The 27,808-nt window shown below is 52.1% G+C and overlaps 1 protein-coding gene and 1 long non-coding RNA gene across 2 annotated transcripts; one reads left to right on the plus strand and one right to left on the minus strand.

Moving 5' to 3' along the window:
- LOC119871926 lies at positions 1 to 4,154 on the plus strand. The gene is made up of 3 exons (XR_005359984.1): positions 1 to 131; positions 522 to 793; positions 1,029 to 4,154. It is a non-coding gene; the product is annotated as an uncharacterized LOC119871926 (long non-coding RNA).
- On the minus strand, positions 4,148 to 27,355 carry IRF8 (interferon regulatory factor 8). Its single transcript, XM_038538115.1, has 9 exons — positions 27,300 to 27,355; positions 23,624 to 23,798; positions 18,340 to 18,523; positions 15,638 to 15,726; positions 14,143 to 14,248; positions 12,954 to 13,001; positions 7,966 to 8,352; positions 7,187 to 7,302; positions 4,148 to 6,414 (listed from the first exon to the last, which is right to left on the minus strand). The coding sequence occupies exons 2-9, from the start codon at positions 23,795 to 23,797 to the stop codon at positions 6,238 to 6,240; spliced, it is 1,281 nt and encodes a 426-aa protein (XP_038394043.1). The 5' UTR covers position 23,798; positions 27,300 to 27,355; the 3' UTR covers positions 4,148 to 6,237.
- Between the last annotated feature and the right edge of the window lie 453 nt (positions 27,356 to 27,808).

A 27,808-nucleotide genomic window follows, 5' to 3' on the forward strand; every position in this document is an offset into this window, starting at 1 on the left:
CTCACACGTGGGCCCCTCACTCAGAAGCACCAACCGTGCGCCTCTGCCCGCCAGGCCTGGTGGAAGCCGGTCCTCACCTTTGCTCCAGAGCAGACAAAGAATAAGAAATTACATGATGATCAACCATTGTGGTATCATTATTTCCTTAGTTATACAATTTCCACATAGTTTTAGTCATTATATAATCATTGAATAATTCCTATATTTATAAAATTAAATCTAATGAGAGATAATCAAAGAATTCTAGAATAGGCAAGTACATAAACAATTTATCATATTACTGTTTAATAATTAGCAAATAATTGCATATAGTTAGTTAATATAAATAAGATTTTTCTTAGACCTATTAAAAGTCTTATCAAAATTTAAGAAACATTTAAATTAAAAATTATTAATTTTTAAACGTATTGAAATTTAAGAAAAAGTAAATTAATTACATAAATGATAAATTAAATATAAATATACTGTTTTTTTAGCACTTACAGTGGCCGGGTACTGATGTAAGCCCTTTATCCCCACAGTCTTACAGATGAGGTGACTGAGGAACAGAGAGTTTGAATGATTTTCTCTAGGACCCACAACTGATGAGCCCTGAGCTGGAAGCTGAACCCTGGGCTGTCTGGCACGTTGTCCCTCTGCGAGAGGGTAACAACACTTCATGGAGCAGCCAGTGTCCCAGCAGGTCCCCTGACCCTTCCTGCTCCAGTTAGACTGCCAACCCCAGCTGCCGGCCCCTGCAGGGGGGCTGAGGCTTCTGTGGCCACCAGAGCCACCTTCTCCCGCATTCAAGCAGGTGGAAACCAAGTCACTAACAGCTCTGGGAGCAGCCTCACCCAGCCCCTGGTGGAAGGGGGTGGACGGGGGCCTGGCTCCCTGGGGCTAACACTGTGGGACCCGTGCACCTGGTCATTCCCAGGCCGGCAGGAGCATCACCTCCCCAGGCTTCTCCTCTCCCCCACCAGCTCCTCCTGACACAACCCCGCATGCACCCTCCTCACCCTCCATCCTTGTTTCTGCTCTGCTTCCAGGGGCCTCCCAACGCAGGATCCCACACAGCTGCTTAGGAATGGCGTCTACGCCGAAGAACAGCTGGCCATTTGCCCAGCACCACTGTAAGCTGCTTTGGTGCGTTCATTCCACCCTCACAGGCAGCCTACGAATGGGAAAACTGAGGCATGGGGTGGGGGATCTTCCTCACCTGCCCTCACTCACTCAGCTATGGGTGGCAGAGCTGGAAGCTCCATAAACCTTCCTGGCCCCCACAGGAGCCAGAACCCACGGCATGACCTTTCCTTACATCTCATGCTCTCGCAGACACATTTTGGCAGAGCCCTAGTGTCGGGGATGACAGCAAGGAAGGCGGCCCTGCCTCCCCCCAGGAGGTGAGGAACAGAAGGATGGGAGGGACAAGGGAAACCCACACGAGGCCCTCGCCACCCTCAAGAAGCTCCCTGGTTGCTGCACCCTCACTTCCAATGGAGACAGGTCTTTTTCACACAGTAACACCCCATCCTCTCACCCTGATCGGTGATTGGTATTCCCAAGGGAAGGCCTGCGTTCTGAAGAAGGTGAGTGTCCATGACTGGGCTCCCGCGGTGGATTGAGGGAAAGGTTGACCTGTCTGGGCCTCAGATGACCAGGGCAGAATGGAGCTGGGCTTCCAGGCCGGGAGGCAGAGGCTACGTTTCCACAAAGGTAGGCGGGATGCCTGGCAAAGCAGAAGATGTTTCATCCCCACCCAGTGGTTTTCAAACACGGCTGCCAGCTCCTTGACACTCCTGTCATGGAGGGGTGGGGACCCTGCCCACGATCCTTGGTCTGGGTGGCCTGTGACTGCTTTGACTGATGCATCATGCATTGAGGCCATTTTACCAACAGCCGCCTGCCCTGGACTGCCCTGGGGCCGCCGTGTTGTGAGGAAGGCCCAGCTATACGAAGAGGCAGAGCGTGGCCCCAGCTGTCCCCTGCCTCCCAGCACTCCCAGCCCAGCCCCTGGACGTGTGGATGAAAAGGTCTCTGGATGATTCCACCCCTCAGGGCACTGAAGTCATCCTCCACTGTGTGAGCCTTCCCAGCTGAACCCCCAGACTTCGCACAACAGGGGAAAAGCCAACACTGCTGTGTCCTGTCTAAATTCTGACCCATGACATCCATGAGCAAGACAAAATGTAAGTTCGAGGGTAGTTAGAGGGGTAGCTGCTCCCATCCCTGGAAGACTCGATCCAGATAACAAGGCGGCCCAACCAAAACAGAAATGCACGCATTTTCCTCTTGAGGCCTGAAGTAGATCAAGCTGGATGAGGCACCCCTTCCAAAGACAACTTGCACATCAGATCAAGGATGTTCAGAAAATGCTGGATCCAATGGGTTTCTTAGCACGAGAGAGAACTTGAATGTGCAACATGTCGTGCACATGCCCAAGAGGAAGATCGAGATTCTGAGCAGGTCAAGACATTTACTGCTTCCCCTACTTTTAGTAAAAACAGCCACACTTTTCCACTGAGAAGCCACCCCTCCTCCCTCGGCCAATTGAGCGGCTAAAATTACAGTCATTTGCTATAGATCATTTTTTAGAAAGAATTTCTAAATATTTCTGAGTAGTCGGGTTGCAACACTTTCTCGTGTGGAGAGTCTGAATCACTCACACAAATACCTTCTTCCTGCTTCCCACGGTGGCCTCTCCATGGAGAGTCGTCAGTCCAGGAGCACGAGGCCTCTCCTAGGACCCCAGGCCTTGCAGATCCTGTGGATGCTGATCCCAGGGCGGGGGCAGCATCTTAACCCATCTGGACATGACAAAGGAAAACCAAAATTTTCCATCCCTAATGGATTTTACAGAAGTTAGTGTGCCAAGGGGTGATCACTCAGAAAGTGATAGTTGAATTATCTCCATAGAAGAAAAAAAAGTCTTGATTTGCATAAATGTTTCTAGAATATGAAGAGGGAAGGCTGCTTATTCGACCCAGTGTCTCATGAGCCCAGTCCCACGGGCTGCCCTTGGTTTGCAGAAGCTTCTCGTCCAGAGGAGGTCCTACATTTCAAGAGTCAGGTCACCTCTAGGACCCTGGGGCATTTCCAGAACTCCTGGCCATTCCTGAAGTATTGGGTCCCTGAACCTCCTCCTCGGCAGATGAAAGCACCCCAGCCTCCCTTGGCCCTACAGGAAGCTGAGTGAGAAGGGTCTGTCCACCACGGTCTGCAGAGGAGTGCTGAACTCTGGCAAGAAGCAGACTCTGTCCAGTTTCCACATTTGACCCTGAATCCACAAGCAGAAAATGGTTTCCTGATAAACAAAGTTCTGGTTGCAACATGGGGGAATTAGGGTGACTCAGTGAGATTTCTAAGAGAGCCAATGATTGGCCAGCAGCCACCCCTCCGGGGGTCATTGGGCCCGGCAACCTCAAGCCTCGCAGCCAGGCCTCATCAGATAGCCTCTCACCCCAAGCTGTCCCAGGACACGAATGGCCACGGTCTACCCCCATGGGCCCTGCCTTCATTCCTTCATCTCTGCGCCGAGGATGAGACCCATCCCAGGCTTACGGGGCTTGTCTGAGGAAGCCCGTCACCTGTCAATGGAGCATGGTGGGGAACGCTTGGGAACACCATGCCCCCTGGGTTGGCTGGGGTCGGGGCCCCCCTGAAGCAGACTGATCTGTCCTTGGTTGTTCAACAGGAACCTCTCATGAAGCAACCTCCATGATGACCAAACTAGGCCCCTCCTGTCCCTGCTGTATCCCCTAAGAACCCAGCACAGTTGAGTGTGTGAATGGAAGGATGCACATCCCCATCATGTGTGGCCAACCCAGCTCGGGGTCCAGCACCTTCCAAGACTGTCCTATCCCCACCAACCTCCTTCTCCCTTCACACCCTCTGCACTTTCCTCCATCAGCTCACACAAACCCAAACAGGCCCCCGGACCTCAAAAAAACAACCTAGCATGCCCTGCATTTTCTGCATCCAGAAAATTCTCTGACCTGCAAGCCTCTATACTTTTTGCTGTTGTTTTGGGGATGAGAGAAAAACAAGCAAAAAAATCCTCGAATCCTCCCAGCGTGGCACTGTGTTTCAATTCCCCCTTAAAGGACCCAGAATCAGGTAAAAATGATGAAATATTTTACAGTAACTTTAACAAAACACAAAGCACGAATCAGCTTTTTAAAAAGCACTTTATTAAAATAAAGAACAAAAAAGATCAATATACATTTTAAATGGATACAAAAATAAATATTCATTTAGCATATTCAAGATAAATGCTTTACCATTTGTTTGAGCTAGACACCGAAACCCACTGTTCTCCGACATACTTTTAGAAAACAGACCTGTTATCCTTGATAATGTGATGCTGGCTTTGTTGGCTAAAGAGGAAAAGCCACTTTTGTTGAATTTCCCTATGTTTGCAGGTGGAATCAAACACTACCCGAGGGACCCAGGATGATGGAGTCTTGCTACACACGCGACGCCTACATCACCTTCATGAAAGTGGCCATGGGGAAAGGGAACGGGCATTGGATTTGAAATTAGGGACCCATGGTTACTAGGCTGCCAGGCTGGCTAAGTTGGGGCCCACAAACCCCAGCTTCTCCCACATGGCAAAGTGGTGTTGACAGGTAAGGCCCCTTCCTGCCCTTTCACAGTGAGACTGAGCCAGAGTGGTGGCAGCCAGTAAGGCTGCTGCTGGGTTATAAAGGAGAAAGAATGAGGCCAAGGCTCTTCTCCCCACCCCACTGAGAATGGAGGGAAAGCAGCAGGGCCTCCCCTACCCTGCCTGCTGTCCATACTGAAGATGGAGCTGGCTCCTCCCACCCCTGCCACACAGTGGGCACCTGCTGCTGCTCTATGCTCACCCTGGCTGGCCAGCCTCCACCAGTTCCTGCACAGCACACAGGACACACAGCCAGGGAAGGGGCACCCTAATCCCCAACATAGCTAAATACAACTCCCCCCGCCCCCCCCCCCCAGAAAAAAATGTTCAAGTGCTTTTTAATCATGAAAGTGGTTTTAGAGCAGTCGTGGAGATGTGTTATATGCATAAGACAAGGTCGGTGGGAAGGCTGACCTGCCCTTGCCATTTTGACATATTTCGGGGTAGTCGCTGTATCTTAGTTGCTAGGAAATAACGTGAGTCCCAGCACAGGACCCCTCTGAAGAGAATTCAGTATGACCTGAGGCCATCTGGCACTTCAAGGAGTCCTAGGGAGGGAGAAGACACCATCCCTGCCACTGTCCACCCCAGGACCAGGGTAGTGGTGAGAAGCTCATGCCTCTCACCCACATCCTCCAATCCACCCGAGCCACACCCACCACATGCTCAACACCACCAGCTGGTCTATGGGTTCACTGAATCGAAGGCACAATCTACAATTACTTTTTGCGTTTGTGGTTTATAGCCTGCTCACTTGATAAAAAAAAAAAAAATTCAAAGCAGTTTACAATAGGACATGTGAAATAGGACAAGTAAAAGTATGAATATTTTTTAAACAGGTCAAAACCATTTAGAAGAAAAGAGCAAAGTATCAGGGATGATTTAATTACAGAAATGAAAAAAATTTAGCTATAAGCTTCCTGGCAGTAAGGCCCAGAGGGAAAATTGTCATGGTCGGAAGGTGAGAACACACCAGTTCGTCTGGTGCTGGACACGCCCTCTGGCAACGTGTCCTGGGAGGGACATACATTCCTCTAACAAGCCTGGCGTTCTGCTCTCACTTGCTAAAGAGAGGCTGTTATCTAAGTATTTCTAAAAAATCTTATTAACATGCTTCACAGTAAAGGCACTCCACATCGAATCAAGCATATGAAATCATCTATCTATAGCTCTAACACAAGGTAAAGACAAAAAAAGCAGCCTTGTTCTGACAAGCTGATCTGAGATTTCAAATCTTTTTCCCCGGAAGCAGCTATGGGCTAGGAGAATTGAATGCCAAGTCTTTGGAAAGATCATTTATCTCTGAACGCTGAGAGAATCTGGCAACTAATGATAATTAGGGGAAATGCAGGGAAATAAATGTTTGAATCACAGATTATAGTTACAGCATCCAGATCATTTGGTGCAGGTTTCAAAGTAGAAGTGTGACGCGACTGTTTTTAAACGTCAAGTCCTCGGGGAATGCCCTTACTAAATTAAGAGCAGAGTGAAGCATCCCGCCCCAGGTCAGAGGGATCCACATCTTTAAATAATTACAACAGTAATTGTAATAATGAAACATGAGGCATGGGCAGAATGGGGTGCCCAGGAGAGGCTTAAACCGTGATCTGCTGGTTTTCTCTGAAAAAAGGTCTCTGGTGTGAGGCACAGATGTCTGGAAACATCCGGAAGACCTGGTCTGGCTGGGATTCCTCGGGAGGCTGCACCATCGAGCTGGCGCCACAGCTCTTCCCAGCTTCTTCCACCAGCTGCCGGGCGTAGAGCTGCTCGATCTAGACGGAGGGGCACAGTCAGACATGGAGGTGGGAAGTCCGCTGGGATGGTCTCTGACTCTAGCCAGATCCTCTCATTACCCAGTCCAAAGCTATCATTGAGAACTGCCCCAGGAGTCCCCAGTGAATGAGGCCCAAATAGGCAGGTGCACGGAAAGGGTAAGTGATATTCCTGCAAAGACTCCTATGTACAGTCCCAATGCAGTCCCCAACTGGTAGCAGCCAGTGTCCAGAATTCCACCATTAGAGTGGAACTTCTGGACTAGATTGCGTAAGGGCTTGCAAAGCCTTATCTGTCTCTCAGACCCTGAGTCAGTTGAACGTGGCTAGAAAGGTAGAATCTTGCTAGGGGGTTTTGAATTAAAAAAAGGCAAGGGGAGGGATGCCTGGGTGGCTCAGTGGTTGAGCATCTGCCTTCAGCTCAGGGCGTGATCCCATGGTCCCGGGATTGCGTCCCACATCGGGCTCCCTGCAGGGAGCCTGCTTCTCCAGCTGCCTGTGCCTCTGCCCCTCTCTGTGTGTGTCTCATGAATAAATAAATCTTAAAAAAAAAAAAAAAAAGGGCAAGGGGAGAACACAGATTGTGAGTCCCAGAACATGAGAAGATGGTTCGGAGGTGGCAAGAATCTACTAGCTCCACTTGAGGTCTCCCCAGGCCTGCCTCGGCCCACAGGTGGAGTCCCCTGCCCCTACTGCCTGTTCTCCAGCCCAGGGATAAGTGGAGTCCTGACATGGGGGCTCAGAGATGCAGCCCGAAGCTGCCCGTTCTTACCTGCACCAGAATGAGTTTGGAGCGCAAGGGGGTCATATCTGGAAACTCTTCTCCGAAGCACAGCACCACCCTGCTGTCGGGAAGCCGACTCTGGTGGTTATAGAACTGCTGCAGCTCTGGAAAGACAAGGAAGGGGCGCTGTCCATCTATCCTCTGCCCCAGTGGGCGCCTCGGGGCTTTCACACCTGAGCTCAGGCCACTTGGCCCACCCTCTGCAGGGCTCCTTCTCCAGGGAAGCCACCTGCCTCCCTCGGGAGTTTGCAGGCCGGGTGGCAGGAGACCTGACCCGAGCTGGAGGCCGATGCTGTTACAGGTGGAGGAACAGAGAGCGGACACAGGGTAGGGAGGTGGCCTGCCTGATTGCAGCCACCCTGACCTTCTAGGAGGAACACAGGGCGAGATGCTAATCCTATGTATGCCCCACAGAACAACAGCAGCTCATGCATGCCATTTCTGTGTGCCAGCATCATCCAAGGACAAGGTACAAGGTCACCGTATCCCAGAATGTGCCACATGGATCCCTGGGGACTTGCAAGCTGGGGCGTGGCCTCTGCATTTCTAACCAGCTCCCAGGACCTGGGACAGTTCACAAGGGAGCTGCAAGATGCTAGGGTCCTTAATCCTCCCGGCAGGCATGAAGGCAGGGCTCAAAGAGGTTCCCCAGGATGGTTCAGCAAGAATGCACAGCCCAGGACTGGACCCAGGGGGGCACCCCTGCTGTGCCAAGGAAGGGGGCGTGATCGCGAAGGTGCAGGGCAGCAGGTTGCAGCGGTACCGACCTCGGAAGAACTGGCTGGTGTCGAAGACCTTGACCACCTCGTCACGCTCCAGCTTGTTGGGCCTGTCCTTGCACACCACGGCGTTGCCGCTGCAGAACACGCGGCCCTGACACAGCCGCCTGACAAGCACGCCCTGCCGGCTGCTGTGCAGGAGCACGCCGCGCTCCAGGTGCCCGAACAGCTTCCGCGTCACCTGCCGCTGCCGCTCGCTGGGGATGGCGTCCGCTGGTGGGAAGCGCACCAGCTCCAGGCCCTCGGGACTGTACAGCTTGGCACTGGGCAGGCCTGGCTGGCTCAGGGACAGGCGGCAGCCCTCGGGGCAGGTGGTGGTGGTCTGGCCCACCAGCTTGCCCCCGTAGTAGAAGCTGATGACCATCTGGGAGAAAGCTGCAGGAAGGAGGGGCGCAGGTCAGGGGCTGCAGGGAAGGGGCCTCCCCACCAGGTCTTTTCTTGCTCCCCACCAGTGTGTGGGGGGTGGTAACTGCTTGTGTGCCTGGGACCTCATGCACTCCTTCTAGAAATAAAGTTTTTACAAGTATGAATGAATACACAGAAGGGCTACGGAAACCAATGACTCAATATAAAAACCACTATGGCGCTCTCCACTCTCTGGCAAAGGTCACAATGACCAGCACAATTTAGAAGGTAGTGAAATCGCTCCATCTCCCAGCTACTGCGTGATTCTGGTAGACAAGGTCCTATAACACACACACACAGGACACACCGTATACACGGTTTTCCATGCTCTGCAACAATGTGGCCCACTCCCTAACTCGTAACAGACGCGAATGCTAGATCAGGACTCCAGGTTAGGAAATATATAGAGACGCGATCTTTTTCTTGACAAATTCACAGTCCCCCTGGGGTTCCTTGCATTTTAAATCCTAACTCTCCCCCAAACCCTTCATCTAAACCTGTTCTTGGAAGAGTCTGAAAAATGTTCAAATTAAGCCAGTGTTTCCCTGAATCCGCTACGTTTAGGATTGAGGGCGGGTGGCAGGGACCCAACATGAAGTACACGGAAATACTATTATTCCGTTTTCAATATTCTCTCAGGCTCAGGTCACCTCAAGAAGCAGCCTCAGCTTGGTGCTGATGGATCCTTCGCAGCAAACCCTGACCGACTCCTTTTTAAACAAAGGGAGAAAATGGGTCTCTCAGCCTCGGGCAGGTGGTGTCATCGGACCAGAATTTCTGAACAGTGCTTTGACCTCTAAATTCCTACTTATAGCAAGTGGCACTGGTTCACCTTTTACAGGCATAGATGGTCTCCATTTAAAATAAGTCTTAAAAAGTGACACTTAGTGAAAAGAATGTTAATAGTAGTACAGGTGGTATCAAGATATGAAAACCCACTGCAAAACGTGTGGTTCAAGTGACTGAAGTTTGGGAACCTTTAAGCTAGGGAAGGAATGAAGACAACAGCTAACTTCCAGGACAGTCCCAGCGAAATCTGCATTTTAATATCCTTAAACTGTAAGAACTACATGCACTATCAGTGAACTTGATGAGTTTGGGGCACCTTCTAAGTGTCCTAGATCTGTCCTGGGATGCCCCCTTGGAGCCACACAAACTGTGAGCTGCCCAAATCCATGGTGACCCCTAGAGTTGTGCAGTGCACCACCCACACAACTGTCAGGGGCAGACATATTGGGTGGTCACCTGGGTTAATGCTGCTATGTACCTATAATTCCTTGGACCCTCCCACTGGGCTCTGCTTAAAAATAATTTGCTCAAAGAATAAGACTCCCGCTACTGTTCACAGGCTCCATGTTCTTCCATTTGGAGTTAAATGGCATTCTAGAATCACGCAGGGTTGGGAGCTTCAGGTGTTCCGATCTGATTCATGTGACATGTGGGAGGCCCGGGGGGGGGGGTGGGGAGTCACCTGGCTGTAAGTGGCAACGCCAGCATCTGACCACACGTCTGGTTATGCCCTGTTCACCACCCTGCCCACTGTGCCAAGTCTGTAACATCTGCATCTCCTGATGACACACTCCACTTCCTTCACTCCACAACAACTGCATGAACTTTGTCCCAGTGAAGGAAACACTCTGGATGACTCTGTCACCATTCTGCACCTCCGCTCTGCCACTGCCAAGGCTTTCTTCCTACCACCACCTCTGGGCCCGTGAACTGCTCCCTTGGGAGCGGCAGTGTTCCACAGATGCCTGGGGGAGGCCATCCTGGTGACCCCAGTGCCACAGGGCAGCTTAGCTTGGGGAAGGTTTGAGCTGGAAGGGCCTGAGTGAGGACCACTGCACCCAAGAGGTAAAAGCAGCAGAGGCCCACGGAGAAGCCACCACTGAGATCACCACGTAACTCCAGCCAGCCCTTCTGCAAGTCTCAGCAGCCAACTGCGACCTGTCCTGCCTCCCCAACAGCCACCTGCCCACTGGGGGACGGCCTCACCACAGTGGCAGCAAAGCAACAATGCCAGGAGCAGAGATGTCCTGACATGGGAGCCCAACTGTGGGACCCGGGGCAAGCAGTTTCATCACTCTGTGCCTCAATCTCCCCATCAGCAAAGAAGAGAATAGCAGGACCCAACCCCTCAGGTGGCTGAGGACTGCATGAGCTCACGTTTGTGCTTAGCACATGTAAGCACCGCACCAGCAGCTACTACTACATAAATCAGGGTAACAGGACAAGAAGCTAGCTGTGTAGATGAGACTCCTGAAGTTCTAGATCCTAATTCCTGGTCTATGCAGCATATACCAGGAGCTGTCCTCACGTGCTATACCTACCCACACATTTAATGAGGTAGAGGCTCCTCATTATTATACCCATTTCCCAGGTAAGGAAACAGGCATAGACAGGTTAAGGCATCTGCTCTGATGGCACAACTGCTAAGTGGGGGAGACCAGACTCACTCGTTTCCCCAGCACGCCCGTTCCACGTCTGGGTTCTTTAGCACTGAGCCCCACTGTCTGATTTCAAATGCTGCCTGCCCCCCCAAACATCGTGAACACAGTTGAGAGCGCACAGTTAAGAGCGCAGCACGCCCGTTCCACGTCTGGGTTCTTTAGCACTGAGCCCCACTGTCTGATTTCAAATGCTGCCTGCCCCCCCAAACATCGTGAACACAGTTGAGAGCGCAGCCATGGGCACATTTAGATCCACCAGGGCAGTGGGGTGTTGTTAATCCAGAGTTGTGGTCAACATTTCACTTGGGAAGCTTTCACATAAAGATTGAGACTTCTGATCTCCCCAGGAAGATGGGGAAACTGAGGCTGGCAGCGTCTGAAGTCCATTGGGCACCAAATAGCACTGAAGAACCCAGGGGCAGGGGCCTTTCCACTTCACAGAGGAGTCCGGCACTCCCACCACCCTTCACCCGCCTGTTCGCTCATTATCTCGCCCCTGCAGCACTGAGAACAGGGGACCCCTGCCATCGACTTAATTACACAGGTTGGGGGGGGGGGGGTGTGACCTAAACAGAAGCATCAAAGTTCACAACTTCTAGAAAAGTGTTGTAGGATTTTCTTTGCATGAAGCAGTGCTGTGGGTTGCTTCACTCACTGTGTGCTTCGACAGCTCTGGAGCAACTGAGCACACTTCCTCCTCACCCAGATGCCTCAGCCCTGCACCCCGCTCCCCCCCGAACCCAGAAAGCACTGGTCAGCAGACTCCCCAGGCCACAACCCAGAGCTGACTAGGTCAGAGGCCTGACCCCGTGAGCCAGGGCCTCCCGGAGCGGGGCCGCTGCTGTGTGTGCTGGCTGCAGCCAGGTGCCTGGCTTTGAACCCAGCAACCTGCTCGCTAGCAGGGTGACCCTGACCAGCAATTTTACCTGTAAGCCTAGGTTCCCACATCTTGGAGGCCAGAGTTGTGACAGTCCCCTGCTTGTGGGGCTGCTGTGCAGTGATAGGAGTGCTATGAATAGGAACATCGCTTCTCTGTCATTTTCTTGCCTGGGTGAGAACCTGCCTCCACCACCCCAAATACTTGTTCCATTTGGGCCTCAGTTCAGACACCTGTCTGAGCCCCATTTCCCTCTCTGCACCAAAAGGCCTCTGGTCCCCCAGACCTAATGTCCTGTGGCCCATCCTGATGATTAAGGCTGTTCACTTCTCACAGACCCGCAGCTGTTGGGGAACACACCAGTTTCCTTTGCTCTAAAGACACTGTCAGTGAGCCAGAATGCAAATTCCAGGGGCCACTGGCAGGACATCTGAGTCCCCAGCATAATGAGACAAAAATGTGCCACAGAGGCCATCTCCACCTATAAGGGACAGAAGCATGGATGGGATAGTCCGAGGCTATATCCTAGCTCTGCAGCCCATAAGCTGTGTGACCCAGGGCTTCTGAGCCTTGAAGTGGGAACAGTAACAGCACTTGTCTATGAGTGATGGAAGGTATAATGAGACGTGGCCATGAAAGTCTCAGCACTGATTCTGGCACCTAGTCAGCATTCAATAATGTCAGCCACCATCATCATCGTCACCATCTTCACCACCACCACCACACCATTATCATCCCCACCCACCAACACCATCATCACAATCATCATCCCCATCATTACCATTAATTGGTATTATGAACTTGAGTGTGGAAGAGAGTCAAGGAAATGGATGCTGGTGACAGACACTGGTGATGTTTGTTGACCAATGACATCCCTACCAGAAAATTTTAATCACGCTACAGTTAATCCTCACCATACACCAGTGAGGTTCTGAGTAGGTCCATCACTCTGCCTGGGGTCACATAAGAGGGGCAGAGCTGGTGATGAGCTGTCCATATGCTCTTGCTCCTGCAGAGTTATGCAAAAGAGCCCTTTGGATCTATTTGTTGGTCCAATCTTGAGTTGGTCCTCAAGAAGGCTAGGCCCTTGCTTTCTCCAACAGAGGAGGAGGACTTGGGGTCCTGACTTTTGACACTAGATCGGCTCGTCCTGGACCCTTGCAAGCCCACTGCAGGTCCTTTGAGCTCTGCCTTGGAGAGTGCCCATGCCCCACTCTGCCAACCCACCCAGAGCACCTCCGTACCTGAATGGTGTGCATCATAGGCAGTGTACCCCGTCACTAGTGGGAGGCCTGCCAGAGAAAGAGAAGAGCAAATTCAGACGCAGTCGTGTTGGGGGGTGAGGGGAGGAGAACTGGCTCAAATGTTCCCTTCTCCAGAAGTTTCTTTAAAAGCCACAGGCTTCTGCGGACTTTGGGATTTCCCACCCCCCAGCACGGTAACCTATGTTTTATAAACCAGACCTCAACTCAACCAGCAAAGAGGAGGAGGAAGCGTCCTCTGTGCTGTGGGATTTCTGACCAAGTGTCAGTGTGACGCTCTCAGCCCACATCTCCTCCCACCCCAAGGCCTGCTCTAGAAATACTACTAGGCTGCGTGCCCACCAGCCAGGCCCCATCTGCAGGAGGGGCCCTGGGGCCCTGAGCTCACTTTCCTTGAGGGGCCATCACAGTGCAGGGAGAGGGGGCTCTCCTGGGGCCCTGGACACAAACCTGCCCCCCATAGCCTGGTGGGCTATGAAGCCAGTTGGGCCAGAGTCACCTCCTAATCTCCTGCAGAGTAACAGCAGCAGAAAGAGGCTGAGAGAGCAAACACAGAAACCCGCACTCACGGAGGAGGGTCACATAGTGGAAAGTGAGCGGGTGTGAGGGAGGTGGCATCAGAAGCTAAGTGATACATGAATGCCTCATTCAGGCCCCGTGACCCCTTGGGACAAGTCCTAGTGTTCCCATAAGATGAGTGGGCTGAGTCTCAAATCAGGTACACAACCTCCCCCCATGGGATTCATATCCAGGGCTCCAAGTGAGTGGCTGCACCGACCTGGCCCTGGCCTCCCCTCGGCTCCAAGGGTCCCTAATGATCTAAGAGAATAGCTGGCAGGCCCGTGTGGTGAGGTCAAGTGCAGCTGAGAGCCCCTTCTCCCCTCTGGCCTAGGTAGGGCTTGCCACAGCCACAGGAGCATGGGGGCAAGCAGACCGCCCCTAGGGAAAGGGTCTGTGGGCCTTCCTAAGACGCAGTGGTGATGGCAACCAGGGGTACCTCTCTGGGCTCAGTTACCTTCAATAAAATAGGGATCACGTAGTACCATGGCCCTATCTGCCCCCGGCTGCCTGAAGGCAGAAAGGAGTGAACACTGTAAACCACTCAAATAAGCCCCAGTCTCCCCCCGCCCCATGTGGGAAGGGGGGGCGACTCCTGAACTCCCATCCTTACCTGCACTGGGCTGCTGCACCCACCAGTCTGAGAGGAGCTGGTTCCTACAGGCCTCCGGCGGGGAAGGGCTCCTTTTGACCACCCCCATGTAATCGTCCACAGAGGGCTGCAGAACAGGGGCGAGACAGAGGAGCACTGTGGTCACTGCACTTCCAGGGTGGGACTCTGGGGTTGGTTTAGACTTAACCAGAGCCATACGGTCCCCTTTATCCCACGACAAAAGAAAAATATTACTTTGCATCTTGAAAGATCCAAGACAAATCCAGCAGGCTTAGCAATCAAGCTATGTGGCTGAATTACAAGCCTCCGCAGGACCCCTAGAAAGCTTATGGCCTTTCTGTGAAACCACCTGATGCAAAACAAAACAGCCAGGTCACCCAGCTGCCCCGATGTCCGAGAAGCAGACAGGTTCTGGGACACCCATGAACAGTGGCGCTGAACAAACTCTGCCATGACTTCGCGAGTCCTGCTTAACACTCCACCTCTGGACTTTCAACCTCTGACCCATTCCTTAATGGATGCTGATAAATCTGATCAGCAAACATTTTGAAATCTGCTTTTCTTGGGATCCTGTTGTGCCAACCCAACCACCTCACTCTCTTAGCCGAGTCAGCAAAAAAAAGCCTTGTACAGAAAATGGGATGTTGCTGGAGACATGAAGCCAGGAATTCACTTGGTCTGCTGCCAGAGACCACCCAGAAACTCAACATCTGCCATCCGCAGAAGCCTCAGGCCGCTTAGGGTAGGCTGCATGTTGTTATCTGCATTCACTGACATCCCAGCTACTCCTAAAAATTCTGCTATCGCCATGTGAGTATTAGGAAGAACTTCTATAGCACCCATACCACCTTTTATAAGAAACGTGTGGGATTATTTTAGCTATGCAATGTACACCTGGTAATAGCCATAAAAACAGAGGGAAGAGGCTGATGTTAACAGAAAAGGGTACCTGTATAGCTAAAACCGGTAACCAAAAACCCACGTGTTTTGCCTTAAGGAGACCCCATTAAGCCTTTACTTATAGCCTATTAACTATGAGTTTACATACAATTCTAACGAGTGTGATTACAAGCCTTTCCAATCCGACAAGGCCTACCAGCTGTAGATTGTAAGACAGGCAGCTCACCTGCAGTGAGAACTAGCACCATCAATTATCCAAGTCATACAGACAATCCCAAACTGCAAGGCAAGTTTACATTTATTCACTGTGGCCTGCCTAAGAAGCCAAGTGAATACATGATGCATTTTTTATGACTGCCATTCAAAAAGTTTAAAATAGGACACATTTACAGCCGGAGCAAATGTCAGCGGCACAGAACAAGTTGCTCAGCCCGACCCTTGGGATGAAGTTGGGGAACGAGGTGAAGGGGCTGGCCAGACGGTGGAGAGGTGCTTCCCGAGAGAGCCCATGGGCTCTGGATGCCCTGCCAGGGCAGGAGAGATGCCGCCCCTCACCAAAACCCACACGGCTTCTGCAGCCAGGGCTGGACCTTACCTCTTTGATGAGCTCATCGATTTCAGAACGACCACACTCCATCTCAGTGATCTCGCTCACACAGCCAGGAGTCGCCATGCCTAATTTGCCTGTGAAAAATTGGACAGACACATGACAAATGGCACTGTGGCATCATAGCTATCATCAAGGCCATAATCAGTGTTTTGGGGGTTTTGTTTGTTTTAATGCTGAGTTGAAAGAAATAAAAGAAGGAAGGAAGGAAGGAAGGAAGGAAGGAAGGAAGGAAGGAAGGAAGGAAGGAAGGGAGGGAGGGAGAGAAAAGAAAGAGAAAGAAAGAAAGAGAAAAGAAAGAAGAAAGAAAGAAAGAAAGAAAGAAAGAAAGAAAGAAAGAAAGAAAGAAAGAAAGAAAGAAAGAAAGAAAGAAAGAAAGAAGAGAAAGAAAGAAAAGTCAGTGAGTGTCTTCCCTGGTTTGGAAAAGGCCTAGACATTTTTTCCCGCTGCTTTAGTTGTCTGATTGGCAAAGTCAAAGGGAGAAGTCGGTTTTGTTGCTTCTAACTCAGAGGACAAGGATGGTGGTGTGGCCGGGGCCCCATTTGCTGAGATGGAAAATGAGTTCCTATCAGACATGCTTCACACCAGGCGTTCACCACCCATATGGGTTACATTTACAAGCCAGGCTGTTTGAAGATACTCAAAGATTTCCTGGCAAAATGTGTGTGCAGATTGGAGTCATTTTTTAAAGTTAATTGACAGGAAATGTCTCTGTGGCCTTTCCAAATATACAGCGTGCATCTGAGTGCACACACCAGGCACACATGCACAGCGCACCAGGATAACAGGCTCCATCAGGCATGGCCTACAGGCACACAGTGGCCCCACAGCAAGCACCCCACACCAGGCTCGTGTCCTCCCCATGCATCACCCCCAGGCCAGAGATCCGCCTTATCAAGGGATCAGTGTGCCAGGTTTTGTAACTAACAAACACCTAACTGACCCATTGTTCCATCCTGACTGAATCTTGATTCTACTTTGACAGACTCGAGAATTCGCTAGAAGCTGCTGGTGGGGGAAGTAAGGGGTAGAGGGGGCACCCCCGGTGTAGCTTGCAAACCACTCAACTACAGAGCAGAGTGGGTCCATTTAGACATTATGCAAATGCAGCGTCCCTCTGCCGCCTGAGAACCTGCTGCTTCTCTAACATCCATCCTGGCAGGTGATGCTGGCCGCACCCCATGCTATAAACAAGCTGGGCTCACCTGCCAGTTCAGGCTTGGCTGATCCTGGGGGTGGGGGACGAAGAGAAACTTCTCCATTCCCTCAAATCACAAGTCATTTTGTGTTGATGAAAAATTATCCAGGACTTGGAGGGAGGATGGAGAGATGCCCCTGCTCCCCTGCCTCCCCCCCCCCCCCCCAGAGCATTGCCTATGAGACCTCCCTGTCAAGGTCACCTGATTGTCCAGGGGAAGGTCAGTTTGTTTGACTCACTACTGACTACCTGGGTTTCAGGGTTCCAACTGAGTCAGGTGCTGATTTACACACAATGAAACTACAGACAACCAGCACCTCAGAAACACCCCCCCTCCCAAACTATAGTGGCTCGCCAGGGTGGGATGTCCATAGGCTGGGCCCATGGACGGTATATCATCCAAGCCACATCCTTGGCCACAAAATCTCTGTCCTTCCAGGGGAAAGAGCTAAGGGATTCTGAACCACGCTCACTACAGATTTGGAAGAGTCACAATTTTAGTTTTTGTTTTTTTTTTTTTTTAATTCTCAGTCAACATTTTCAACCTTCGCCCAGTAGGAAGAGCTCAAATTCAGAATGTCTGCACAGCGCCAGAGAGACTGGGGGCTCTGCCTCTCTAGGCACCCTGGGCTACTAAAAAGCTTGGGAGAAGAAAGTGATTAGGCTGATGTGGTCTGGTTGCTACATCTCATGGCTAATCAGTGTGTCTGAAGAATGTTCTAAACCAGGGACGGTAATGAGCTGTCGTGTCAGGGCCACTCTGCAAAGGGTTCTGGAGCCCGACCTGAGCCCACTGCCTCCTGGCTGAGGTTCAACGTCTGACCAGGGTGTGGAAGCTGGGCAGTGGCTCGTGAGGCAGGAGCCTCCTGTTTTAATCCCCTCACAACTGCTATCGGGATTCTGGAGCTAGAACACCCATGCAAATCATCACATCCCAGAGCTCCCGAGTAGGGATCAGGATCTAACCATGTGCTGAAGCGTGTCTGCTCCCTGGCAATGAAGCCAGCGGTGCCACCATCCCCAAACGTGTTCAAGACCTTCACCCTCAATCCTTATCATCAATCCATCCACCCACTGACTTTTTGTCCCCTATACCATCCCCTAGCCCCCTCTGGGCAGCACTAGGAAACAGAAGGAATTCCTCATCCATCCACCCTGCCCAGGATGCTTGCTCCTGCTGACACTGCCATTGTGCCTGGGGGCGAGTGGGGGGGTGTTCCACAATGGGCTCCCGTCTGATGGCAGGGAAGGTGAGCAGCAAGAGGCCACCCTCGAACCCCCCCCCCATCCTTTCCTCCACGGGCATAGCCTCTCTGTCCACTGGGAGCTGCCACCTGGCCAGAGGACAGCGGCTGAGGTCAGGGCAAAGAGCTCTCAAGATCTGCTTATGCAGAGGAGAGGACGGGCCTTCCACCCCAGACCCAGGCTCTCTGGTGGGGGGCTGCAGGCTGGCCAGCCTCTGCTGGGCTCAGTGCCTGCCATGGATAATTACATTTTTGCTCCTCCTCGGGGACAATCCGGTAAACTTTGTATGGCTCAGAGATGTCCAGCTGGGACCGGTCTGTCACTTCCTCAAAATCTGGGCTCTTGTTCAAAGCACAGCGTAGCCTTGTCTTCCAAGTGGCTGGTTCAGCTTTGTCTCCTTCCTTAAATTTCCCTTTGAAAACTGCCCAGGCCTGAGGAAAAGAAAGGAACACATGAGATAGGCAGCTGCCCTGCCCAACCACAGATGGCCACGGCCGTGGTCAGGACCAGCACATGCTCACAGTCCTGACAGTTGTCTCTGGGCATTGGCTCTCATTCCAGGACTTGCAGGGCTCAAACACCTCAGTCTTGAGAAGACCTGGGCCAGAAGGCCCACCCCCCCTGCCTGCCCCCAGGTCATCCAGCTGAGCCAGAATCCAGCCCCTGCCCCTGGCTCCTCCACACACACATGTCTAGGATCTGCCCCCTGTGGAGCCCGTGGACCCGAGGGCCAGGAGGAGCCTGAGGCCAGCTAGTATAAAGAGGAAGTCGCACATGGTTTCAACTACAGTGTTCAAAATAAAGAACAATTTGTTGCTTTTTCAAATCAACCCCTAGCTAAAATTTAGCATGAAAAGGGAACAGTTGCAAGAAGTCTGACTGTGGTCATCCAGGCCCTGCTACTTTTAATAGACATTGTGTTTTGCATTTTGGCTTGTATTCGAACCTTCCCTGCCCCACTGCCAGGGCCCTGTTTGAAAGACAACGAAATGTTTTCTGCCTCTCTCGGTTTTGCACAGCTGTTCTTGACCTCTCCAAACCTCACAGTCTCAACGAGGACCAGACATTCAAAGCTGGAAACCTATAAAAGCCACAGTGCAGAATGGGGCAGAACTAAAAAAAAAAAAAAAAAAAAGAAAGAAAGAAAGAAAGAAAGAAAAGAAAAAAGCAGACAAACACATGAATGGGCTTAGTTTCAAGATTTCAAAATTGGAATCCAGACACACCAATGGAGGGGGGCGCGGGAGCTTAGTGCTGTCAGGTTAAAACTTTGGGTAGCAGACAAAATCAGAGCCACCCGGTAGCCAATGCTAATACAAGGGCTGGAGGATTCGAATCCTCAGCACCACTCAGGAAGATGCAAGTCTTCCCAAGGTGATCCAGTTCAGAGTTCCACTGCAGCCAGTGTCCTGGAGCTCAAAGCCTGCACCAGTGCCCCGGGAGCTCAAGAAACACAGATCCTTGGGCCCCAAGCCCTGAGATTCTCATCCGTAAGCATGGGTTAGATCTGGGAAACTATCCTCAGCCAGCATCCCTGGAGCTGGTGGGCGACCAGGGAGCCACACTTGCAGGAACTCTGTGACACCCCAGCTCCATCTCTCACAGTCCAGGCCTCCTTCCCCACACATCCCCTCTGTGGATGCCCTGAGCTTAGACCCTGTAGCACTGCTGGAGGCAAATGGGGCAATGTTCCTGTTGGTGCACAGAAGCATCACCCCCTTCTTTGACACAGACACAAACCTCCCTCTGAGGTAAAGGGCTTCCAGTCCCTGCCAGTCTTTAACTGCAGCTCTTTAACTGCATCGCAGACCATGTGTGCATTTATTTTTTTCAAGGAAGGCAAACCACATTCACACTGAACATTAATTTCAAAGTTCTGTTATGTTAAATCAGTTTCTCTAGCTCAGAACTACTGATACCAGGGGTTGGATCATACCTTGTGGTGAAGCCATCCTGTGTGCGGTTGAATGTCTAGGAGTATCCCTGGCACACGAGATGCCGGTTGTGGCAATCAAGAATGTCTCCAGGCATTGCCAAGTGCACCCTGAGGAGGTAAACTTGCAACACACTCCCCCACACCACCCCACTTGGCGAACCACTGGGTAATAACTCACATTACAAGTGGGCCTTGAAAAAAAAACAAAAAAAAACAAGTGGGCCTTGAAGAGCTTAGGTTCAGAGGCAATGTTAGGATCAGCTGGGCCTACTGCCCTGTCCTCCATCAGGGGCTCACACTCACCCGTGAAGAAAGGCAGGACGCCACAGAGCAAAGCGGGGACCCTGTGGTTGGGAGGTGCCGGGGGTCGGCATCAGGTACTTTGCTTCCAGCACTGCCCTGGGCCCTTTCAGGGGCTCTCTGGCTGGCTCTAAAATATCAGCTTAGCTGCATGATCTGTCAAGACGCTTCTCAAGCTAACACCAGAGGGAACGGAGCGATTCCAGAGTCCACCACCGCTGGCCAGTCTCCACCCTGCCCTGGTGCTCAGCAGCCAGCAGTAAACCTGTGGCCATGGATGACTCCTGACCGAACGTTATTGTCTCATCTCGTGTTTTAAAAATCAAATGTGGAGCACCTGGGTGGCTCAGTGGTTGAGCATCTGCCTTCGGCTCAGGTTGTGATCCCAGAATCCCGGAATCCCGGGATCGAGTTCTGCATTGGAGCCTGCTTCTCCCTCTGCCTGTGTCTCTGTCCCTCTCTTTGTCTCTCATGAATAAATAAATAAAATCTTAAGAAAAAAAAAAATCAAATGCTATTTTTTTTTCCTCAAAGGCCTACTGATTTTGAAATACCTGTACTACTAAGTAAGTTGTAGATCATTTAGGCCCATCACAATGCTGGTCAACGAGAGATATGACCATCGGCTTTACGAAAAGGATGTAAAGTACTTTTTTAAAAACAAGTACGAGTGGGTATGAGGGCCTCCGTATACTCAGGGATGGTACAAAATGAGCTCAGTCTTTTTCAACCCCTGTCTCCGGCTTACACAGTGAGGCTGGCCACACAATCACACCTGCAGACGGTGAAGAATCCTCTGGTATTAATGGCTTCTTACGCTCCACTAAATTTTCTTAACTCACAGATTTTTGAAAGGTTTTCTGTGGCCCAAACTAAAGGTTCTCTACTTAACCAGAAAACCCATAAGCTGGCTCCATCCACCCAAGGCCTGACTGTGGGCTCTTGCCCCAGCAAAGGTGCGTCTGGGCATCGCAGGGATCCGCCCTCAGAGGATAGCAGCCAGCTGGCAAGACTCTGAGGAGCGCCACGTGGGTTCTTCCCCCATTTCTCACCAGTGTGCCACCCTCCCCGTGGCCACCAGCCCTGGGGGGCACCCACATCTCCCTCCCACCCCGCTCCTGCTGAGATTGTGGGCTCCTTTCAGATTGCCACACTGAGCGACTGCGTAATGAACGGAAGCATTGGGAATCTTGCACATTTTTCTCAACACTGTTGAAACGGCCATGGAGAGCATTGCATAAGACGTATAAATCTGGGGCTGGCTTTATTTCATTACCCCTAGAGCCTAAGTTGAAACAGGGAGCAGGGTGAAAGGAGAAGCCTTGCATGGCCACCAAGAGCCACAGGCAGGGACAGGCCACCTACTGGCCCAGCCTCTATCCCCTCCTGCAGGTTTCATTGATGGTCACTCACAAACCGAGCCCTCAGCACCCCACACATCTGCTTATGTCCATTCATCCTGGTCATCATCAGCAACCCAAGAGGTTCTCAGTGAGGAGGGGGCAAAAACTACCGGCTTGAGGGCAGGCGTGCTGCCAAGCACGCTGCAGATCCCAGGATGGCCCCACAAGAAGGAACTACCTGGCCCTAGGTGTCAGTGATGCCAGGGCTGAGGAGCTCGGGCCAGTAGCCATCTATCACCTAGAATTCCCAGTGGACCCTGTGGACCTTGGGCACTGCTCAAATTTAGCTGGAGTCTTTCCCAAGAGAGGTTCATACTGATGCCAAAGGCAAAATGCCTCTACAAAAGAGGCATCCACAGCATCACCAAGAATGATAAAGGAGCAAACAGTAACACTGCAAATCCTGGCAGGACCCAGGCTCTGGACCTGGGTTCCCTGATGAGAAGAAATCTGCTGGACACTCGGGCTACACAGGGCCCCATGAAGGTGAGTGAGTACAAACTGTCTACATGTGTCCACTCTCCACGGAGAAAGCTGGTAACTGACCAAAGAGTTCTGTGACCCTGGATCAGAGATGTAACAGAATTGTAACAGAAACGTGGAGCCCACTGCAAATGCTACACAGAGACCGGAAGGGCCAAAACACCTCTGAAGCCAGCTGTGACCTACTTGTGCTCCACTCTGGGGCCAAGGCATGATCTTCCAAGATTTTTGTTCATTTGGATCAGAGGATTGCCATCCTCAGTCATCCAGTGCTGCTTGGGGTCCTGCACACCTGTGCTCCCTCCCTCACCACAGTCTGGGGGCCAATGCCCACCCTTCTACAACTCAGCCTGCCCCGCCCTCCCTCATCCTCACCCACTCTCCCCTCCCTGGACCCTGAATGCCCGCAGAACTAGAGGGGCTCTGAGCCACCTGTGGTGCATCTGTTTGCCATCGCAGAAGCCAGGGCTCACCATGACCCAGGGATCCAAATCACCCCAGGTGGGGGAGCTGCATTCCTGGAGCCTCAGAGAAGCCCGCAGGTGACAATAATCCACAGGGGACTCTGACAACCCAGCTGGGCTGCCCTCACTCCTGCTCCTCTGCCTGAATGTTGGTGGAATGGCAAGAAACCTCTGCTGGTTGGCACTTAGGGTTAGGAGCATGGGCTCATGGTGGGGCTACCTGGCTCCACGGCCCAAGAGCTATGAGATCTCGGACAAGCCCCTTGTCCCTTGGTGCCTGGACAGGAAAAGAACAGCACCTACTGTAGAGGAGCACGCAAGAGGAGAAACAAACATGTGGGTCAGGCCTGGCACACAGTGAGCTCTCTTGCTCAGAGCTGCTGGTAAACAGCAAGCCTCTCCATGCTTGGGCACTTCTTATTCTCAGGGGAAGGAAGACTATTCTTAGACCTCTGCTGCAGGTTCAGGACACCCCACATGACCCGGCCCCGGAAGCAATGACAGATGGTGTCTCTCTTGTCTGAGCTGACGCTATATTGCCAGGCAGAAGTAATAACTTTGAAAGTACCAAGACTTATTATGCCCTTCCTAGAATTCGTAATGGAATTTAGATGGTAACCCGGGGAGGGTAAAGGTCTTGGTCTCAGGGCCTTGCAGAAGTCCTCTCTCTCCCTGACTGTCAGCCTCATGCAAAAGAAAGGGTAGGTGGGGAAGAGCCCTGGATACCCCCTGCCGGGGAAATGCCAACGACAGCCGCCAACTGACCTCAAAGGGGTTCAGTCACACAACAGGTGTGTGGAGACACATTCAGCACTCAATCTATGTTTGTTTAACAAAATTAGATGGCTTTTCAAGCAAAGGAGAAAGATGTCACTCAACGCCTCCGTGGGCCCGAAGGGAAGACAGCAAGTGATGGTGATGTGGGATAGGAGTTCCAGTCTGTACCTTAAAAATGGATGCATCCACTTCCTGGTTATAATCTTGCTTGCCAGCATGTTTCCAAGGGATCCTGAACATGCTCTTCTCATCATTTTCCCAAATCAGCCCCGGGTACATGTTGCTGTCAATCTGCTCAATCAACCACTGCCGAAGCCGCCGGCCACCGTTCCGGTCACACATCCTTGGAAAGAAAAAAACACGTTCTGTGAAATTACAAATATCGTCTCATTAATCATAGCACCCCATGTACTTGGGAGTCCAGAATTGCTGACAGCATGATTAGAGGGCTGCAACACAGGTGCTAGCCTAGGGGGAAATCCACAGACCCCAGGACCCTGAGCCACCTGCCGTGGGAAGAGCATGCTTCCCTGGGCCCTCTTAGTCCTGAAAACTGAGACTCTGCGGGGCATCTGCAGCTGCCCTGCACCATATACCCACCTGTCCTAAGGTTCTGGCTGGTTCTGCTTCCACCCTTCGCCCCTTGCTCCATTCCAGACAAACACAGCCATGTCTAAGAGCACCATTCCATTTTTAGCATGACGTGGGGAATAATCACTTTTACAGTTCCAGGTCCTTTAATAAGCAGCTCATCACTCTCAGAGCCAACTCTATCACTTGATGCCCAGTCTGACCCATGTCTATTGGCAAATACGACATCTGTGTGCTCCAAAAAAGGAGATCCTCAAAGATAGCCCTTCTAGATTATTCCCTCAAAGCTGGGTTAATGATAAGAGCAAGAGTTTGTGAATGAGACAGAGCTGGAGTCCCCTTGAGACCCACCATCTCCCAGCTGGGTGACCCTGAATCATGATTTAACCTTGGGAGTGCGAGCCAGGGGGACTGAAGCCCTAGAGTAACTATCAGTACTGGGCATCCTTGTGGTGAAGGTTCAGAGGATGCATATGAAGCACCTGAGGCCATGCCTGGACCTGAAAAGATTCTAACAGATGCTATTGCCCCAACTTTCTTGCTCAGGAACCCTTACAACCAATTGGAACAAAAAGGAAGATCAACGGGGGCCATAGGACAAAGCAAAGTCAGCTGGGCTAGACTCTTCCAGAAGGCACCAGGATTTGGGGACCTCACCAGGGTACCCAAAGACATCCTCTAAAAGAACACTGTTGCCAGAAGAGGCAGCTTTCCCAACAGCAAAGAGAAAAAGAATAATCATGCCGTATCGAATCACAGCCCACATTTACAAGAACAGGGGTGGAAATCCCCTAGACAGTTGGACAGACGCCCACCAAAAAAAAAAAAAGGCATTTCTATTCTTCTGATTAAAGTGTGACCTCTTTGGGCAAATAGGTGTGAAATAATCAGTATTGACAAGACATAATGTCCCCAAGAATACGGTCACATCCAGAGCCATGCTGGTCCATGAAGCAAGAAGTACAGGACTTGGAAACCAGCCTCCCTACAGGTGTGGGATTGGAAAGGGGGCCCAGGTCCTGGGGAGAAGGAGAGTCCCAAATGCCAAATGTGACTTTTCCATGCCCACAGGTGGGCGTAAATGGGGTGAAGCGGGGGGTGGAATAGGAATTGGACTTGGATTTGGAAAATGCAGACCCAGCAAAGGCTTTTCTCCAGCTAGGCCTTGGGAAAACCACCAGAACCTCTCTGAGGCTCTCCTCACCTGCAAACTGAATGCACCTCAAGCATCCCAGAATTCCAAAACAGCCCCTTGTGCTTATAAATGAAGTACAGATTTAGGAGGGCAGAGCCTGGGTGGCTCAGCCAGTTGAGTGTCTGCCTTTGGCTCAAGTCGTGATCCCAGGGTCCCGGGTGGATCTTCATGTTGGGCTCCCTGCTCAGTGGGGAGCCTGCTTCTCCCTCTCCTCCCTACTCATGCTCTGTCACTATCTCTGCCTCTCTCTCTCTCAAATAAATAAATAAAATCATAAAAAAAAAAAAAAAGATTTAGGAGGAACACCTGGTGAGAGAAAGGAAACATGCCCCAGAAGATAACCTAGCACAGTACTGATTCCTGCAGGCCTTCCTGGAGGAAAGACAGGAGAATCTCGCCTCCCTTGAGGAGTGAGCTGTGTGCAGGAGGAGGGTGAGAGGGGCCACAACAGAAGCGGTGGTGTCTGCGGATCTGTCAATTCAATGAAATGTGCCCACTTATTAGGACTTTATTCACCCTCTTAGCACGAGGTTTATAAACCAGAGTCCGCGCTCCGGGAGCCTCCTGAAAATAAAAAGCAAGATTTTGTTTGTATGGGCATTTTTCTAGAAAGTGGGTCAACACCTTCTTATCAAGATTTCTAAGGCACTCATGACCCCCAGAATTGTTAAGGACAACTGTCTTGGTGATTTATAAGGACAGGAAATGAGAACAGAGAGAGGGCATGGATAGGAAGAGTGAATCACAGAATAGGAAAACTGGACAATACTTTAGAAACCATCTAATCCAGCCGGCCTGCTCACAGGAGTTAACACTGAAGCCCAGAAGGGCACCCTGACCCCCAGGCACCCCAGCAGACTCTTATTTTGCTCGCTCTGCAGAGAAAAGCCAAGGTCACGTTACAAGATCTAAGCACATGGCCAGTCCCACCTGAATCTTCATGGAAAGCACCTCTAAGATTCTAAGTGGCAATACAAGCCTAAGATTCTAGCTCCATGACCCACAATGATTTAGTGAAGGCTAACCCATTAATCCCGTCAAATGTCAAGCCAGAAAAAAATTCATAAGCCTGGTCACATGTTTATAACTTCCTCTTCCTTGATTTTTAGATAATCATTCTCTTTAAGGGCCAAGTCCTATCTGGAGCTAATCTGCATCCCAATAAATGGGTCCCAGGAATCAGCTTCCCAGGCGGGAGGTGATAAAAAGCTGCCCTGCCCCCACCCAAGCCGGATTCCAGGATGTGCCTAGGAGGTGCAAGACTCACCACCCACACCTCTCAGGGCCCCGAGGTGGGGCGGGAGGTATTTGCCTGGTGGCAACACAGCCCCAAGTCCTCCACCCCTAAACCAAAAGCATCAAAGTTATTTGTCACTTTGGCCTTAGTCTTTCTGAAATGACTGAACCACTCTCAATTCTTTTCTTGGAAAAGCCTCCCATAATCTCAAAGGGCATGCTCAGAACCTTCATTTCAGGACCAGCTCCTAACTCGGGTTTAAAAAAAAAAAAAAAAAAAAAAAAAGTATGTTACATCCCCCTACAGGTTGAAAGGACAGTTTAAATTCTGGAACATTCAGCCTCCAGTCTCTCCATCCAGCAAGCACTCCACAGCCCTGGGGTAAGCAACATACCTCAAACGGGAAAGTCTCCCCTTTGCCTTGGGGCGCATTTTACGCCCAAATGCCTTTTAGCTGTGAGCCCTGCAGGGCTAGGGCTCTCTGGGCAGGGACCCCTGGGGTCGGATGGGTGCGGAGGGCGCCCCGCTGCGCAAGCTAGCTCACCACCCCGGTGGTCACTGGGCGCTTCCCAAGCGCTCCTCCGGGCAGCAGGACTTGGGCGGGACCGGAGGGCAGGTCTTGCAGTAAAGAGGTCGGTCCTCCCCCTCCTGAGAAAGGCCATCCTGGGGCTTCCACGCAAGCCAGACTTTTAAGAAAAATGGGATTTTGGAGGGGCAAGCATCAGCCGCCGGGGGGCCCGCCGCCCGCGCTCCGCGCCTGGCCTGCGGGCCTGGGCTCGGGAGGGAGAGCCGGGACCAGGAGGCCGGAGCCCGCCGCCTACCTGCCGCCGCGCGCCCAGCCCGCCGCCCGCCTTCGGCGCCGCCGCCCGGTTCCCACGCTCCCGCCGCCGCGCTCCGGGGATGCGGCGGTGGCTGGGGCGCCCGCGCGGGTCTAGGGCGGGGGCGGGCCCGGCGCGCCGAGCGGCGGCCGCGCGGGCCAATGGGCGCGGGAGACGCGCCGCGGCCGGCCAATCAGCGCGGGCGCCCCGCCAGCGCCCCCCAATGGGGGCGGACGGCCCGGCCGGCCTTCTTCGAAGCGCTCGTCTTTCCGAGAAATCAGTTTGCGCAGAGGCGGTGGCTGACGGTCCGGGTGTCCTTCCGGGGTCTGCGTCGGGGGTCCCGGGGGCGGCGCGGGGCGGGGGTGTCGGCAGAAATTCCCGAGGGGCCGCGGGGGCGTTCCTGCGGCGGAGCCCGCGGGCGGGGCGCGGCGTGCGAGTCCGATGGCGGAAGACGAGGTGCTGCCGGCCCGACGGCGGAGGGAGGTCGGGGTGCAGACCCCACACCCAGGGCT

This window comes from Canis lupus, chromosome 5 (assembly GCF_011100685.1).
Source record: "Canis lupus familiaris isolate Mischka breed German Shepherd chromosome 5, alternate assembly UU_Cfam_GSD_1.0, whole genome shotgun sequence".
Taxonomy (NCBI): domain Eukaryota; kingdom Metazoa; phylum Chordata; class Mammalia; order Carnivora; family Canidae; genus Canis; species Canis lupus.